The sequence below is a fragment of the Coregonus clupeaformis genome, chromosome 17, assembly GCF_020615455.1.
Source record: "Coregonus clupeaformis isolate EN_2021a chromosome 17, ASM2061545v1, whole genome shotgun sequence".
Taxonomy (NCBI): Eukaryota; Metazoa; Chordata; class Actinopteri; order Salmoniformes; family Salmonidae; genus Coregonus; species Coregonus clupeaformis.
The window spans coordinates 29,164,875-29,181,274 of NC_059208.1; the positions used below are offsets into that span (position 1 = coordinate 29,164,875).

At 44.2% G+C, this 16,400-nt stretch overlaps 1 protein-coding gene across 3 annotated transcripts in view; it reads left to right on the forward strand.

Annotated features, from left to right (window-relative positions):
• LOC121586244 (protein cordon-bleu) overlaps positions 1-15,873 on the forward strand; it is a 76,620-nt gene extending 60,747 nt beyond the window's left edge. For 2 of the 3 annotated variants that reach the window (XM_041902785.1, XM_041902786.1), the window contains 8 exons: positions 1,403-2,012; positions 4,463-4,618; positions 9,322-9,640; positions 10,475-10,596; positions 10,766-12,723; positions 12,868-12,987; positions 13,673-13,966; positions 14,489-15,873. In XM_041902785.1, the coding sequence (XP_041758719.1) occupies positions 1,403-2,012; positions 4,463-4,618; positions 9,322-9,640; positions 10,475-10,596; positions 10,766-12,723; positions 12,868-12,987; positions 13,673-13,966; positions 14,489-14,575 (3,666 nt within the window). In that variant the 3' untranslated portion in view covers positions 14,576-15,873. The remainder of the gene's footprint in view (positions 1-1,402; positions 2,013-4,462; positions 4,619-9,321; positions 9,641-10,474; positions 10,597-10,765; positions 12,724-12,867; positions 12,988-13,672; positions 13,967-14,488) is intronic. The other variant, XM_041902787.1, reaches the window with a different exon arrangement.
• The last annotated feature ends 527 nt before the right edge of the window (positions 15,874-16,400 follow it).

Consider the following 16,400-nt stretch of genomic DNA (forward strand, 5'->3'; position numbering starts at 1 on the left):
TGATCCATCCTCAGTTTTCTCCTATCACAGCCATTTTGAGATGAGGCTTATGCGCCCCAACTCACACAACACCTTTTTTGATCAATGTACAGCTTTAGGTCACACACAACATTGCGGTCAAATAGGATTCACGGGCAATAAAGAAAACACCAGTTAAAAAAACGTATGTGTCATTTTAGATTCTGATCTCAATTTCAAATCACACATTAGGAATGTGACCAAAATAGCTTTTTACCACCTGAGGAACTTTGCCAAGATGCGGACGTTTCTATCTCAGGCTGATACAGAGAGACTCATCCATGCTTTTATTACAAGCAGGCTTGACTACTGTAATGCTCTCCTGTCTACCCAAGAAGGTCATTGGTCAACTGCAAAACATACAGAATGACGGAGAGCACACATTACACCTGTTTTAAAGTCTCTGCAATGGCTGCCTGTGAGTTTTAGAATTAATTGTAATATTATTCTATTGGTTTTTAAATCAACCTATGATTGTGCACCCCAATACATGTCAGACATGTTTTTGAGTTATGTACCCAGTAGGTCCCTCAGGTCCTCTGGTACTGGCCTTTTAACTATCCCAAAGCCTAGGACCAAGAGGCATGGAGAGGTAGCCTTTAGTTACTATGCCCCCAGCCTCTGGAATAGCCTGCCAGAGAACCTGAGGTGGCCAAACACGTTTGAAAGTGTTTTTATGTCCATGCCTCCAGGATCAGAGGACATGTTGCGATTAAATGGGTCACACATTGTTTTGTTGTATAAGGAAGTAATAATACCCCTTTCAGTAACAGTGTACAAAGAAACATGGAACACTTTGTTCAATAATCCATACAATACATTTAATCTAAAAAAAGGTATTAATGTCTTAAAGCTACAATATGTAACTTTTTGGGCGACCTGACCAAATTCACATAGAAATGTTAGTTATAGATCTGTCATTCTCATTGAAAGCAACTCTAAGAAGCAGTAGATCTGTTTCTATGCTTCCCGTTCTTAAGTTATGTTTTTGCGTCTTTTGGTTTTGCACACCATCTTCAAACTGCTGGAAATACTATATTTTTGATTATAGAAAATATATTTCACAGCTGTTTAGATGGTACAATTATTTTCTACACAATGATTGCTAGTTTTGTAACATAAATTGAAATTAGGCGAACTATCCGAATTTTAGCAACCAGGAAATGGTGCAGCGATTTCTGCGTAGTGCACCGAATAATAATGATAATGGGCAGTGATGATGTCCAAGGATAAATGGTTTATAGGGTGTAGGGGGAGACTCATTACTCTCTCTCTCTCTCTCTCTCTCTCTCTCTCTCTCTCTCTCTCTCTCTCTCTCTCTCTCTCTCTCTCTCTCTCTCTCTCTCTCTCTCTCTCTCTCTCTCTCTCTCTCTCTCTCTCTCAGGTGGCTCCTGACTCAGAGAGTACACTGAGGAAGAGGAAGGCCCCGGCACCCCCTCCTAGCCCTGCTGCCTCTGTCACCCCAGCTCCTAGCACCCCAGCGCCTCACACCTCTGTCCAGATAGCCCCCTCTCCCTCTCCAGCCCCCAGCTCTCCTACCCCAAGCCTGCCTGCGGAGGAGGACTCTGGCTCTGAGCTGAGCAATGGGTCTGTCTACAGCAGCAGCAGTAACAGTAGTGGGGTGGCCGCCGGCACCTCTGTCGCTGACACCTCAATGGCTGACTCTGACTCCGCCTCCAGCAGGGCTGATGTGTGCAAGCCCAGCCCTGATTCCACCCCCAGCAGCAGTGCTGCCATGGCTGACTCCTCCCGAGACTCCGCCCCTAGCAAGGTTGACACCGGCCCCAGAAGCAAGACTGATATGGTGAAGGCTGCCCCTGACTCCGCCCTTACCAGCAAAGTCGAAAAGGTTGACTCCACCCCCAGCAGCAGCGTTGACAAGGCCAAGCCCACCCCCGACTCGTCCCGCAGCACCACACCGGAGGAGACCAGAGGAGAGTCTGCTCTCGGCCTGAAACTAGACGAGACGGAGAACAACAGACACAGCGCCATGGGTCAGTATCATCAGTAACACATCTAGTCAATGTAAAGCGGCCGATCAAGGTTTCTCTCCTGTCAACCCACAGGCTGTTCCAGTGTTCAGCAGCAGATGACCACCACGTTGAGCACTAACTCCCTACATGTTTGTCATATAACAGTGTAACAACCCTTGCCTAGGTTGGCTCCTTAAGGATCTCCCCCAAATGGGTTAACCCAATTGGAGAACACCGGCAACGATTGTTGCACTACTACCGCTTTTCACTATAACAGGTTCCCCTCAACCTGAACTGAGTTGCTGGTGGTAGATATGATACCTGTACCAGTCATTTAGCCAGTAGGGGCCCAAGGCAGCATAAACTAAATAACCCCTACGTCACAGGACAGGAGTGGGCTGGGATTTCAGCGCTGCAGATTTGATTGAATGCCTTACGTTTTGTACAATCTGTCCTCGGGAAACCAGGTGAAATAGCATTGCTATTAGCCTTGCTATTCCTATTGATGCACTGTAGTGTAGAATATGACATTGCTCCATCCTAAAATAATCACTGTACTACCTAATCTAACAAGGGAACAACATGCACAAGACTAGAGTTATATCGATTGCTTTACTCTCCATGTCTTTTCTTGAAACGGGTTGAAGCGGACAATATTTATTTAGCTTGGAGAGAATGAGAGAGGTTGAGGGATGAAGTGTTTAGTGCAGTGGACGCATTTAAAGCAGACAGCGCTGGGGTGTTGATTTATAGACCTGGGTGTGCCTCCCTCCCCTCCACTACTCCCAAGGCACTGTGCAGAACAAATAGACTTCTGCTGGGAAGACCCTGTCAGACCGACAGACCTATCTATTGCTCACAAGGCAGAACAACTAGACTTCCCCAAAACAGAACAAAACAAATCATTATGATCTGATCTGAAGTTGTATATTTGTGGTTGTACATCATCAGTTGTACAGTCTGTAAAATAAATAGATGACATGCATCAATTAGGGATGATTTACGACAGGGATTTTAGATGCTTCCCCTTATTTAACCCCTGTGGGCTAAAGATAATAATTGTTTACGTTCTATAATGTATGTGAGCGCAGTTGTTTCCTACCTCCCCAGCTGTGTGGAGAGAAAGATCCTCTATTGGCTCTGTTAGCAGGAATAGTGCAACCCAGACATCTCTCCTCTCTCACATGGCACATTGCTTCTATGTGCTCTCTTTTCCTTTTTTCACCTGTTCTCTCTCTCTCTCTCTCTCTCTCTCTCTCTCTCTCTCTCTCTCTCTCTCTCTCTCTCCCAGCTCTGCCTCTTCCTCTCTCCCAGCTCTGCCTCTTCTCTCTCACACCATCATGTTTGGCTCAGGCACAGAGGCTCCATCTCTAATGGGTGGTTTTTGGATCGTTCATTCTCATCTTAAGAGACATGTTGTGTCTGAAAAAGAAGATTTCAACACACTCAATTGGGGCTTTTTCAATCAATCCACCCACCCATTGTGTGTGTGTGTGTGCGTGCTCGTGCTTGTGTCCCCCTAATTGTTTTGAAAGGGCCTGTAGGTCATCTGTTAGCCTCTGCAGGGTGTGTTTCTTACCCTATGTCTTATCTTCAGTGTGTTGACAATAGGGAAGCTCTCATCTTAATCTGCTGTGTGCGGTTAAGTCCCGTAGCTAGGTACATCTTTTTGTGGCGCTAGCTGTCACACCTGCAACGTAGTCCATCATCTGAAGGGGCTGAGGCGCAGAGTTAGTCAGTCACTCCCACAGCCAGCTCTACTCCATGCAGTCCATCAGCTGCTGAGTAAGGGATGTGTGAGGCATATGTTGACATATTGCTCACATCGCTCAGCACTAGCTGCCTTTACATCAGCCTGTTACTGGTTGTATCCCAAATGTCACCCTATTCCCTTATAGTGCACTATTTATGACCCAGGTCCCAGGTCAAAAGTAGTGCACTATATAGGTAATAGGGTGTTATTTAGGATCAACACAGTTACACCCTAGTGGCAGGCCATTCAGCTCCAGTCCACACAGTGCCATCAGTCTCTCTGTGATGCGGTAGTCCGGCCCTTGCCTGGAGTGTTTTGTGAAGCTCCTTTTCTATCTTCCCCAGCTGGGGTCTGGGGCATAGAGTAGGTCTGATCAGCAAGCAACACAATTGCCACTGAGAAGCTTCCACTCAAGAGAGGAGCTTTAATGTACTTTCTCCACATACACTAAGCAGTTATAAGCAGCTTTCAGTTATTTGTTAATGTATCCATTCATTGATTGCCTTGTGTCTTTTGTTTAATGTTTTTTATAAATTGTAATTTCTTTCTGCACAGTATGATGAACAAAGGCAAAAAAAATAATAAATAACAGTTGTATTTCCTGGGTTTTTCTTTTAATGATGATACAGAATTTGTGTTTTTCAATGCAACTTTCTCAAGCCTATTGATTTCCCCCATTCTAATACCCAGTGCTTGCTGCATCCTTCCTTTTCTTTAGGTGCTGAGCGTCCAGTGCCACTCAAACCTCGGCGAACCCCAGTACGAGAGCCCCCCCAGTTAGTCATCCCCCCACCACCGCCGTACCCTCCCCCTCCCTCAGACCCAGACTCCCCCGATGCTTCACCAGAGAGCCACATGGAGGAGGCCCCTCAGTGTAGGTCTCTCATCCCAGCTGACCTCCACTACTATTGGGCTGCCTTCTCCTCCTGCAGCCAGCCGCTCTCCTTCTAACCTTCATGTCTTCCTCTAACTCCTCTCCTTTTTCAGTGCTGCTTCCCTCCCTGAACTTCATAGTTGTTGTTGAATGTTGAATGTCTCATGTGGCTCAGTTGGTAGAGCATGGTGCTTGCAAGGTTGCCAAGGTTGTGGGTTTGAGTCCCACGGGGGACCAGTACGAGAAAAAAAAAGTATGAAAATGTATGCACTAACTACTGTAAGTTGCTCTGGATAAGAGCTTCTGCTAAATGACTCAAATGTAAAAATTTTGAAATCAATCTCTGTGTGTGTATCACAGTTTTCCCTCTTAATGTGTAGTCCGGCTCATGTGGACATTCTATCCAGACTTGCCAAGTGGTTAATCTCCTTTGCAGTCAGTTAAACAGTTATGAGGCCTCCTTTATAACAGACAGGCTGATAGGCCAGCTGAGCCCAATACTGAAGGTCAGCTGTGACGGTGAAGTTGCTTGTATCCCAAATGGTACCTTATTCTCTATATAGTGCTCTTCTTTTGACCAGGGCCTATAGGGCTCTGTTCAAAAGTAGTGCACTATATAGGGAGTAGTGTGCCATTTAGGATGCAACGTTAATCATCCTGTGAGGCTTTCATCCAATGTTTTTTTGATCTCCTGCTGTCTGTTGTCAGGCTGCGATAGATGCAACTTCTTTCTCCAGGGCTCCAGAACACCTTTATCTACCCTGTCCTCTTTCTATCAACTTTCTCATGTCTTCTTATTTTCTCCCTTCCACAGTCTACTGCTGTGCCCCTGTCCGTTTCCCATTCTCCAAGCCTCGGTGAACAGACAGACAGACAGACTTCTCTGGCCTGCCGTCCTCTCACTGTCTTCTTCTACCACCTCCTCTCCTCCCTCGCTTCTTCTACACCTTCATCTCTTCCTGCTGGACCTCTACTCCTTCCAACCTCCTCCTCCTGTTCTTAGAACTGTACCTAGAACTGCCTTTCTTTCCCAACTCTACACTTTCAAATCCCTCAATTGTGTAATGTGGCTTCCTTTTCCTTGTGTTTGTGGCTTGTTTTTATAAATGTCTGTATATACAGTATAAACTATAAGCCGTTTTGTATTTCAGCTAGTTATACAGTGGTTGGTACAGTAGAGAACTAAGAGGACAGAGCGTGATGTGTGAGGGCTGATGGGGACAGGGATGTGTGTGATCAGTAGGCTATTTAAGTGCAGATGAGATACCCATACATGTATTGAGTGTGGAGTGATTGATGGAGACATTTTGAAATGAGGGTATAAGGAAAGTCATATGATATCCACAAATCAATGATTAGATGGTGGTGGTATAGGTTTCGGTATTATTGCTTAGTGTTTGTAATGGTTAGTAACTGGAAACGAGGCTGTTGTTTCTCTGCATGCTGGTTGGTTGACTCCATTAAGGAGTGACCAATAAATCAATTACACTTTTTATGTGGAGGGTTCATCCTTTTTATGAGATGATCTCCTGAGACATTGGTTAGTATTAGTGGGTTTGTGAGAAGCAGCTTCACTGCAACAACATATCAGTTGAGAGAAGTTATGATAGCTATAAAGAAGACACTCTTGTTTACATGTTTTTAGCTTTTACTTTGGATGTGTGAGTGAGTGAAATAAATTACTCTTCTGTATTGGCTTATCCAGATATTCAGTCCTCCTTTAAGTGCCTTTGTCAATATCAGCCTTCATGTGGGTTTTTAATTGTTATATTGTACAAAAAAGCACTTTTAAGTGCAAAATTAGCATGGAGTCCAAGACAGATAATTGAGATCAAGGATTTCCTTGAAATGGACAAGCATAAAAACATTAATATTTTATCATTTCATTTTACATTAAAGACTTTAAAGACCACTTGTTGATTGAGGCCATGAGGAAATTATTTGTGATTGGGATTTTGGTCTGTGTGTGCTGGTAATGTGGCTTAGTGTGTTTTAGTATGCTGTGGATAGAGAGATGATAGATGTCTATGACTGGATGTGTGTGAGAGAGTGTTACTGGCATAGAGAGTGAGTTACTGCCTGAAAGTCTTGACTTGGTTTGTGCATGGTTTGGGTTTATGTGATGGGAGCAAGCATGAGTTCATGTTTGTGTAAGATTTTGTTTTGGATAGGGATATACTGTGCATGTGCTTGAGGTTGTGTGTGAGAGTGTTTTTGGCTGTTTTGGGTATAGCCAGAGTGTGTCTGGTGATTAGGGAGAGTGTGTGCTGGCTGTGGTTGCAGCTGGCATGACTAAGCCATTGCTTGGAAAGGGTTGGGAGGGCCACTCTGTGTGAGTCACTGGATCTCCAGGAACAGGCTCTCTTCATTACAGCTCTGCCTGAAGTTGACAGGCCCAGCGCGCACACACACACACACACACACACACACACACACACACACACACACACACACACACACACACACACACACTGGAGACACACTGGAGACACACTGGGGCCAAGGTCACTCATGGGTTAGGAGGCTTTAAAGCATCTCTCTTAATGACTTCTCAGTGATGTGCTCTACATGATGGCTGGATAATACTGTAAACCTAATAAATGGAACATATACAGTACCAGTCAAAAGTTTGGACACACCTACTTATTCCAGGGTTTTTCTTTATTTTGACTATTTTGTACATTGTAGAATAATAGTGAAGACATCAAAACTATGAAATAACACATGTGGAATCATGTAGTAACCAAAAAAGTGTTAAACAAATCAAAATATATTTTATATTTGAGATTCTTCAAAGTAGCCACCCTTTGCCTTGATGACAGCTTTGCACACTCTTGGCATTCTTTCAACCAGCTTCATGAGGAATGCTTTTCCAACGGTCTTGAAGGAGTTCCCACATATGCTGAGCACTTGTTGGCTGCTTTTCCTTCACTCTGCGGTCCAACTCATCCCAAACCATCTCAATTGGGTTGAAGTCGGGTGATTGTGGAGGCCAGGTCATCTGATGCAGCACTCCACCACTCTCCTTGGTCAAATAGCCCTTACACAGCCTGGAGGTGTGTTGGGTCATTGTCTTGTTGAAAAACAAATGATAGTCCCACTAAGCACAAACCAGATGGGATGGCGTATCGCTGCAGAATGCTGTGGTAGCCATGCTGGTTAAGTGTGCCTTGAATTCTAAATAAATCACTGACAGTGTCATCAGCAAAGCACCCCCACACCATCACACCTCTTCCTCCATGCTTCACGGTGGGAACCCACACATGCGGAGATCATCCGTTCACCTACTCGGTGTCTCACAAAGACACGGCGGTTGAAACCAGGAATCTCAAATTTGGACTCTTCAGACCAAAGGACAGATTTCCACCGGTCTAATGTCCATTGCTCGTGTTTCTTGACCCAAGCAAGTCTCTTCTTATTATTGGTGTCCCTTACTAGTGGTTTCTTTGCAGCAATTCGACCATGAAGGCCAGATTCACGCAGTCTCCTCTGAACAGTTGATGTTGAGATGTGTCTGTTACTTGAACTCTGTGAAGCATTTATTTGGCCTGCAATTTCTGAGGCTGGTAACTCTAATTAACTTATCCTCTGCAGCAGAGGTAATTCCTTTCCTGTGGCGGTCCTCATGAGAGCCAGTTTCATCTGCACTTGAAGAAACGTTCAAAGTTGTTGAAATGTTCTGGATTGATTGACCTTCATGTCTTAAAGTAATGATGGACTGTCGTTTCTCTTTGCTTATTTGAGCTGTTCTTGCCATAATATGGACTTGGTCTTTTACCAAATAGGGCTATCTTCTGTATACCAACCCTACCTTGTCACAACACAACTGATTTACTCAAACTTATTAAGAAGGAAAGAAATTCCACAAATTAACATTTAACAAGGCACACCTGTTAATTGAAATGCATTCCTGGTGACTACCTCATGAAGCTGGTTGAGAGAATGCCAATAGTGTGCAAAGCTGTCATCAAGGCAAAGGTGGCTACTTTGAAGAATATCAAATATCAAATATATTATGATTTGTTTAACACTTTTTTGGTTACTACATGATTCCATATGTGTTATTTCATAGTTTTGATGTCTTCACTATTATTCTACAATGTAGAAAATAGTACAAATAAAGAAAAACCCTTGAATGAGTAGGTGTGTCCAAACTTTTGACTGGTACTGTACATTAATGCTCCTACTTTTGGCTTGATTACCAGTGAGATGAGTGAGACGTTATACAATCTAAATGTTAGGCCCCAATGCCAAGTGGGAGACCAGAGGACTACGGTATATGATGTAACATGTCAATATCGTTCATGGGAAATGTTGAGTATAGGATCATAAGGTTTGTTTAAGCCTGCCCACATCAACGTAGCAGTTTCATTGAGTGTGTGTGTGTGTGTCTCAGAATGTATGTCTAGCTAACATTGTATAATAACATTTATCTCACTCTTCCCCTCTGTCTGCTTCCCTCCATTCTCTTTAATGCACATGCTTGTGTAACCTCTATTTTTCTGTTGCTGTGAACTGTTGTTCTCAATAGACTACAGATAACATTGTAACTAGATTAGCTCATTTTGCATAATTATACAGCTTTTTTCTGTCAGTTGATAATACTGATAATAATACTGAGGATTATGTTGTTAATGATGATGATAATGACTATGTTGATGATAATGATGATCATGTATACCACCCCTCTGCCCGGACCCCAGCTTGGCTGCACTCTCGGCGGCTCTCTGTGGCAGGACCCCAGACCCCAGACACAGAGGAGGAGGAGACTTTATCCATGGGCAGCAGTGGCAGTGGCAGCTTCCAGGACCAGGGCTATGCAGCCTCCGAGGGCATGGCTGAGGCTGAGGACTCTGTCCTTGTCAGCTCCCCCTCTGCCTCCGACACCACTCACCCTACCTCCCCAGACGGGAGCCTCTCCCTGGGCTCTTCTGGCTCCTCTCATCCCATGATCCATCCCCTCATCAAGGACTGTTCTAGTGATAGTGACGAGGGCTGTGCCACGTGGGGCTCCAGACACAGGTACTATAGCTGTACTACCACTCACCTGCTCTGCTCACTGCATTATCATAGCAATGTTCAGGGTGGAGACTTAGCAAAGTCAAACTCATAATGCTTTTCAATTATTACTTCTTAGTTATCCTACCCTTATGCACTTACTACTACTAACCTTGTTGCAGACCCTAGCTAACCCTTCTTTTCTCATTGGAAGGGTACCTAATCTTTGATGGCCCAGTCAACCAATGAGTCAGATCCTTCCTATGATTTACCAACTACCTCCTTGCTCCCAGTTCTCAGTCTGCCTTACGTTTCTCACTATTTAGTCAGCAATCTCACGTCTCTGCACCGGCTGGTTTTTAAAGGCCTGTTTTACGGCGCCAACAGTGCTTCCTGACTGAGTCACTGCAGTCCACATGTGTTGGAGCTAAGGGGCTACCTGCCAAAGCCTGCAGCTTCACTTAAATCTGCTGGGCTCTAAATTGAGGGCTCTGGGGTTTTTCTCAGTCATCTTTTAACAAGGAAAATAGGCTCAACCTAGTATGCAGGAGGAAGTTCTCTTTGGCTTGGCCAAGAAGAGCAAGAATATAACCCCCATGCCTTTTTAGTTTTAGTTTAGAAAAGAAACACATTAATAAAACATAGGAATGCTCAGTGGACACCTTGAACTAAGTGTGAAATAAATATAAACTTGAAAACACAAGTACTAAGTTTTTATGAATAAATATTTAAAGGGCAGCAGACTCCACCATGATCTAAATATAACTTTCAAACTTTTTAGTTAACTTGAGAGTTATCCTTTTATGCTACCTGCAAAACAGCTCAAAACTTAACTTGTATTACCCCCTCCTCCCTTAGACACAGCAGTGATATCAGCCACAACGACAAAGCAGGCAAAACAAAGGACATCTATGAAGAGGACCCAGAGCTCACCGCTCAGCTCAACCAGACTCTGGCTGATCTGGAGGCTGATCTAGCAGGTGAGCTTTTAGTAGAACACAAATGTATTGTCCATCAAATGCACATGAATTACATACTGGAGACATACTGGAAACCACAATGGATGCACAGGACCAAAACAAATATTTGTTGTATAGTCAATAAGCAGGCCGGCTAACACATGTATTTTTGTTTGTCCCTGTCCACTAGATATAAGTCACATAGATGCTGTTTCAGTGCAAGAGTACCCCTACGTGATGTCCACTGAGAGCAATGACATCCCAGTGTCTGTGGTGGATATGGAGGTCCCAGTCACAGACATAGATGTAGTCCTGGAGGACTACGAGACCCAGAACATGACGGATTACCAAGCCACCCTAATGAGTAGCTCTCAAACAACGGACAATAAAGACCTGAACCACAGTCATCATCATTCAAGTGTTGGTAGCATACAGAACAAAAACAACAGTGCCTGTACGTCTGACGGCTCCAGCAAAGTCAGCTCTGGTCAACCACAGCCCGCGCAGCGCCTCAAATTACCAGGGAAGAAGCTTGCCAATGGCGCCACGGGGAAAGACCGCACAGCAGCGGTCTCTAAGACTAAAGCTAAAGTGGAAGTTCAAAGACGGGAGTCCAATGAGGGAGCTGAGAGGAAAGCCTCACCTGTCAACAGCTCTCTCGCTGTCTCAGAGAGCCATTCCAAGTCCCCTGAGGAAGAGGTTCCCACCTATAGAGGCCACGCTGCCCCCCAGGCACAAACCAAAATCACCTGTAGCCCAGTCTCCCGATTCGGTATGAAGACATTCACCATCGTCCCTCCCAAGCCCGCAGTTGCAACCCAGCCTCAGAAGCAAGCAGAGGCCCTGGCCACACTGACAACAGGTGCCATTAGAATTGACGATCAGGGTAACATGGTCAAAGTGGCCATCGCCCAAAACAAGTTTGGTGGTTCCTCTGAGTCGGGGATCAACAAAGATGACTCCGTCTCACCACTCCTGGGGAAAGCCAAAGCCTTCTGGAGCTCCACAGAGAAGCAGGACAAGCAGGACACTTCTGCACCTTCGGTCCCTGCTAGTAGAGGGCCTGTCGCTTTCACAAAAACCCAGAGCCCAGAGCCTGAGGTTCCCAAAACCACCCCTCTGGTCATAGCCTCTAACCCACCTGCAGCCAAGGCAACACCTAAGGCCTCTGAACTTGTAGCCAAGATGACACCTAAGGAAACATGCAAAGATGTTGTTGAGGTAACAAAGGACGTTTCACAGGAAGCAGAGGGCAAGGCCCCAGTTCCAGTTTCAGAGACGCCTGTGCAGCAGCAGCAGCCTATGAAACTGAACCCTGGTATTCTCCAAGATCAGAAGAGAGACCTTTCCTTCCTCAAGCCGTCCAGGAGAACATCCAGTCAGTACGTAGCTTCTGCCATTGCTAAATACGCTGTGAAGCCCACCACGGCCAAAGCTGACAACATTCAAGAAGTACCAGCAGAGTTGTCTGGCCCTGTGAGAAAGCCACCTGGCAGTTACGGCTATCAGAAAGAGGGTCGATCCTTTCATGTAAATCCACAGCGGTCCTCTGGTACATCTACTAATGTACCAGTGAATAAGGAGAGCAGCTCTGGGTCTGGGTCCTATCACGCCGGTGCTAAATGTTACCCTGACTACCTATCAGCAGAGAAACGGGTAGTCTCCGGTGAGTCGACGCAAGGACTGGACCGGAGTGGTTATGGGAGCAGTTCTACCCTGCGAGGTGGAGGAAGGAGCTCAAAGTCACTGGACTCTGATACGGTGGCCAATAACACTAAGCAGCACGGGCCCAACAGTCCCAGTCCCAGACAGCAGACACAGATGACACCCCCACCACCAGCACCACAATCCCCCACTGAACAGGTACTTGCCCTCTCCAAGCCCTCACAGGGTCAACCACCTCCACAGAGCAGATCAGAGACAGTAGGTCCCAAAGGTCGTCCAGCCCTGGCAAAGAAGCCTGAACCACTGGGAGCGGCTGCAGCTGCTGCAAGCAACGACCTCCCAGAGCCCCAGCAGGTCCGTCTGTTTGGGCCGGTGAAGAAGTTCAAACCTGTGATCATGAAGTCGGTCCAGATGGACATGTCACTACACACCACCCTGATGTCGGCCATCCAGTGTGGGGACGGGAAGGAGAGGCTCAGAAAGGTGAGAGAGATAGAGTGACCGTCATGCTAACTTCACAAAGATCACTGTTTTTCTTTTTTTTTAAGTGGAAGTCTACAGCCACTTAAAATGGGTGTAATGTAGGGGCTTGGTTTCTAATTTCCCTGATTTTCCCTGTCGGACTAGATATCGGACTCAAGTGCAAGCAGCACTTTGAAGAAATCATATTTTGTTGAGGAAGAGAATGAGCGATGTGCGCTACTGGCAGCCATTAGAGGCCAAAGTAACTCTGCAGGGCTAAAGAAGGTAAGCTATAGCAAAGAGTCAGACAGGGTGGTGTGCAATGCATTGGTTTTGCAATGTCTTGCTGTAGCACAGATGATCTGTTGCATGTCAGTGAATAGCTCATTTCAGGAGAACAATCAGCACTATGTTTACTATAAATGAGTCTATTTGCATTCCCCTTGAATGTGATGTGGTTTGTTTTCATGTAAGGACCATGGTGAAATGAGAGGAGGAAATGTGCAGATGTAGTTGTGATGGAGGCCCGATGTGGTGAGCTCTAGAATGTTCCTGCCCAGCTCACCAGCAGGAATCTCAGAAATGTGCATTACTAAATCAGGTTCTCAGGGCAATAATGTGGAATTTAGGTTTGATAAAAAAATAATGGAATGTTTAATGAGAATTCTTGATTCTATTCCTTAGCTACCTGTTGAATTTAGTTGGAGCTGAAGCTAAATTTAGCTGAAGCTGAACCTTTGTTTTGCTGCCTAGTAAACCACTAGGTATATGAGGGAAGTTGTAGTGTGTGTGTGTGTGTGTGTGTGTGTGTGTGTGTGTGTGTGTGTGTGTGTGTGTGTGTGTGTGTGTGTGTGTGTGTGTGTGTGTGTGTGTGTGTGTGTGTGTGTGTGTAAGCAGCCGTCATGTGGGTCTATGTGTCTGGACTGCCACCCTCTCTACTCTGGACTGTTCCCCTCTCTACACTCCACAGACCAAATCCCAGGCTGCAGAGGATCTTGACAAGTTCAGGAAGACTGAGGAGGAGAACAGCACTCAGTGTGATGCTTTCCCTGCCATGCCTCCCCCTCCTCCATTTGTGCCTCTGCCGCCTCCACCCCCCTCTATGCTCCTCCCTCCTCCTTCTCCTCCTCTTGCCCCTCCCTCCACCCAGCCCAAGCGCCCTATGGTGGGGGTGCCCCTGGGGGCTGTGGGGAACCCCGCTCTGGCCCGGGATGCAATGCTGGAGGCCATCCGCTCTGGCTCTGCAGCTGAGCGCCTGAAGAAGGTACAATATGTTCTATACTGCAGGCAGCCACACTAACAATACAATAGCAATACCACAAAAGAGACAGTTATTGGGAGCGAGTTTAGTCATCAAGTTACAGGTTGTAAATTCAATGTTCTCAGATAGAGCAAATGGAGGTGTTCATAAATCACCTGTTGTGCATGTACTCACATGGGAACTCACCAGCCAGGCGACTACCCACAATTTCTCACGTAGTATTACCTTGTCTTTTGTTGCAACATGTCTGTGACAGAACAAACAACTCCTGGGAAACATTCTGTGATAGCTGGAGACCAAGATTCCGTCACATAGTTCCACAGTCTGTGGGGCTGTGCTGCTTGAGCAATGTATTGTTCCATTAGATTAAGCAATGAGAAAAATAAAATAAAAACACTTTCAGTCTTCACAAAAGATTCTACTTCTTGCATGATCTGAACTCTGATAACTCAATGTCAGGCTTTTTTTTTATTGGTACAGAGCAAAAAATAACGCTGGTTTTCATCTTTAATCTATTTTATTCAGGTCAATGCCCCCACAAAAACAGTTCAAGTGAACGGTAGACTTGGTACTATACAAGCAGCATCATCCCTCTCACAACAAGGACAATAAAGAATCTTCCAGAATGATTCCAGAGCGTCTTGCAAACCATCTGATTAGAATCGTCATAGGCAGCCAAATAATATATGTTATCTTTCACCTTAATTTATCACTGTCCTTATGTATATGTATCTAGTTATGTGTACTTGAATAACTGGAAAGAAGAATCGCTGTACAAAAGCATGTGCCAATAATTTTTGTTGCTTTGGAATATTTATTAGGTGCTCTTGCTGATAATAATAATAATCTTAGGAGATTTTAGTTATTTTATTATTTGTCTTTTTTATTTTACTGTTTAATACTCGTCCACATGAAATTGATGCCTCATGCTGTCTTACTGTCAGTGTTATGTTTGATTATTACATATTTACTGTATATATTCCATGTAATAGGATGCAATTGATCAGACTGCTTGATATAGTGCAATGAGTAACACCGGCCAAGCATGACAGAATTTGGCTCCAGTTGGTGATTAGTGTGTATCCCAAATGGCACCCTGTTCCCTAAATAGTGCCTATGGGCCCTGGACAAAAGTAGTGCACTATATAGGGAATAGGGTGCCATTTGGAACGTATTCTAGTTTATTTTGCAAAGCTCTGGGTTTTTAGATCTCCTCTATGCTGTTGTTCAACCTTTACATGTTATGATTCTTTGATTTATAATGCCTCTTAATATATCTATTTACATCTTCAGAGAAAAGATGACCAACATATCCTTTCTTGACATCACAAAAGCATTTTTGAAGCATTTCTGTTTATGTGTAACTATTGGTGAATAATATCACCACGACTTAGTAAAATAGTTTACTAATCAATAGATATATGAGTAATGAACAAGAGGTATGGGCTGTTACTCAATTACTATTTGCTATGATTTTGTTGTTTATTTAATCACAAAGTGTTCTATGGTGTTTGCATGGGGCTGCAGTGCACAGCTTTTTGTTATTGCATTAAACAGTAGAGCTGATGTGCAGTACTGTACATGAGCTTGTTCCTCTCTAGACATTTTAAGGCATTACTATGATAGTTGAAAGAAAGCAAAAGTGAATATTATAATATATTTTATAAATGAAGTAGTATCAATATTGATTGGAAGGACTGAATGATAGGCTTAAAGGACACCCCAGTGTAAAGCATTAAAATAGGGGCCACAAGATTCTAGACTGGTCTGTGAAAAGATGGATTCATAGGTTGTCCAGTTCCTTAAAATTCAGTTTAGATGTTTACTTATGTTCTAGATCAGGGGTATTCAACTCTTAACCTACGAGGTCCGGAGCCTGCTGGTTTTCTGTTTTACCTGATAATGAATTGCACCCACCTGGTGTCCCAGGTCTAAAGCAGTCCCTGATTAGAGGGGAACAATGAAAAAAAGCAAAGGAACTGACTTTGAGGTCCAGAGTTGAGTTTGAGGGTAAAAAGTTGTATATTTTGTAAACTACAGATAACTTATTACAGTAATAAACTGTTGTTAAAATTGGAAATAAATAGAAAAATATGAATCCAATAAAATTGTGAGTTTTATAAGCTATTGCTTTTTGATGTTAAGTGCACATTATTTTTGGAACAATTTCACATTTTATTTTGTCTGCCCGCATTTTTGTATTTATTTAATTAAATGCTTTTTGTAACCTTGTAACAGTTTTTTCTTCTGTACATTGATCTTACATTTTCCACATTCTATACTGTCTGGATGTGCACTTTAAATTAAAGTGTAGCTATAATGTAAGTACAGTGTAACTACTTGCAGTAATCCTAATCCTAACCATATCCCTCACCCAAATCCTAAATACAGTGTAAGTACAATGTAACAATGAGCTTCTAACTCTACAGGGGAAAAT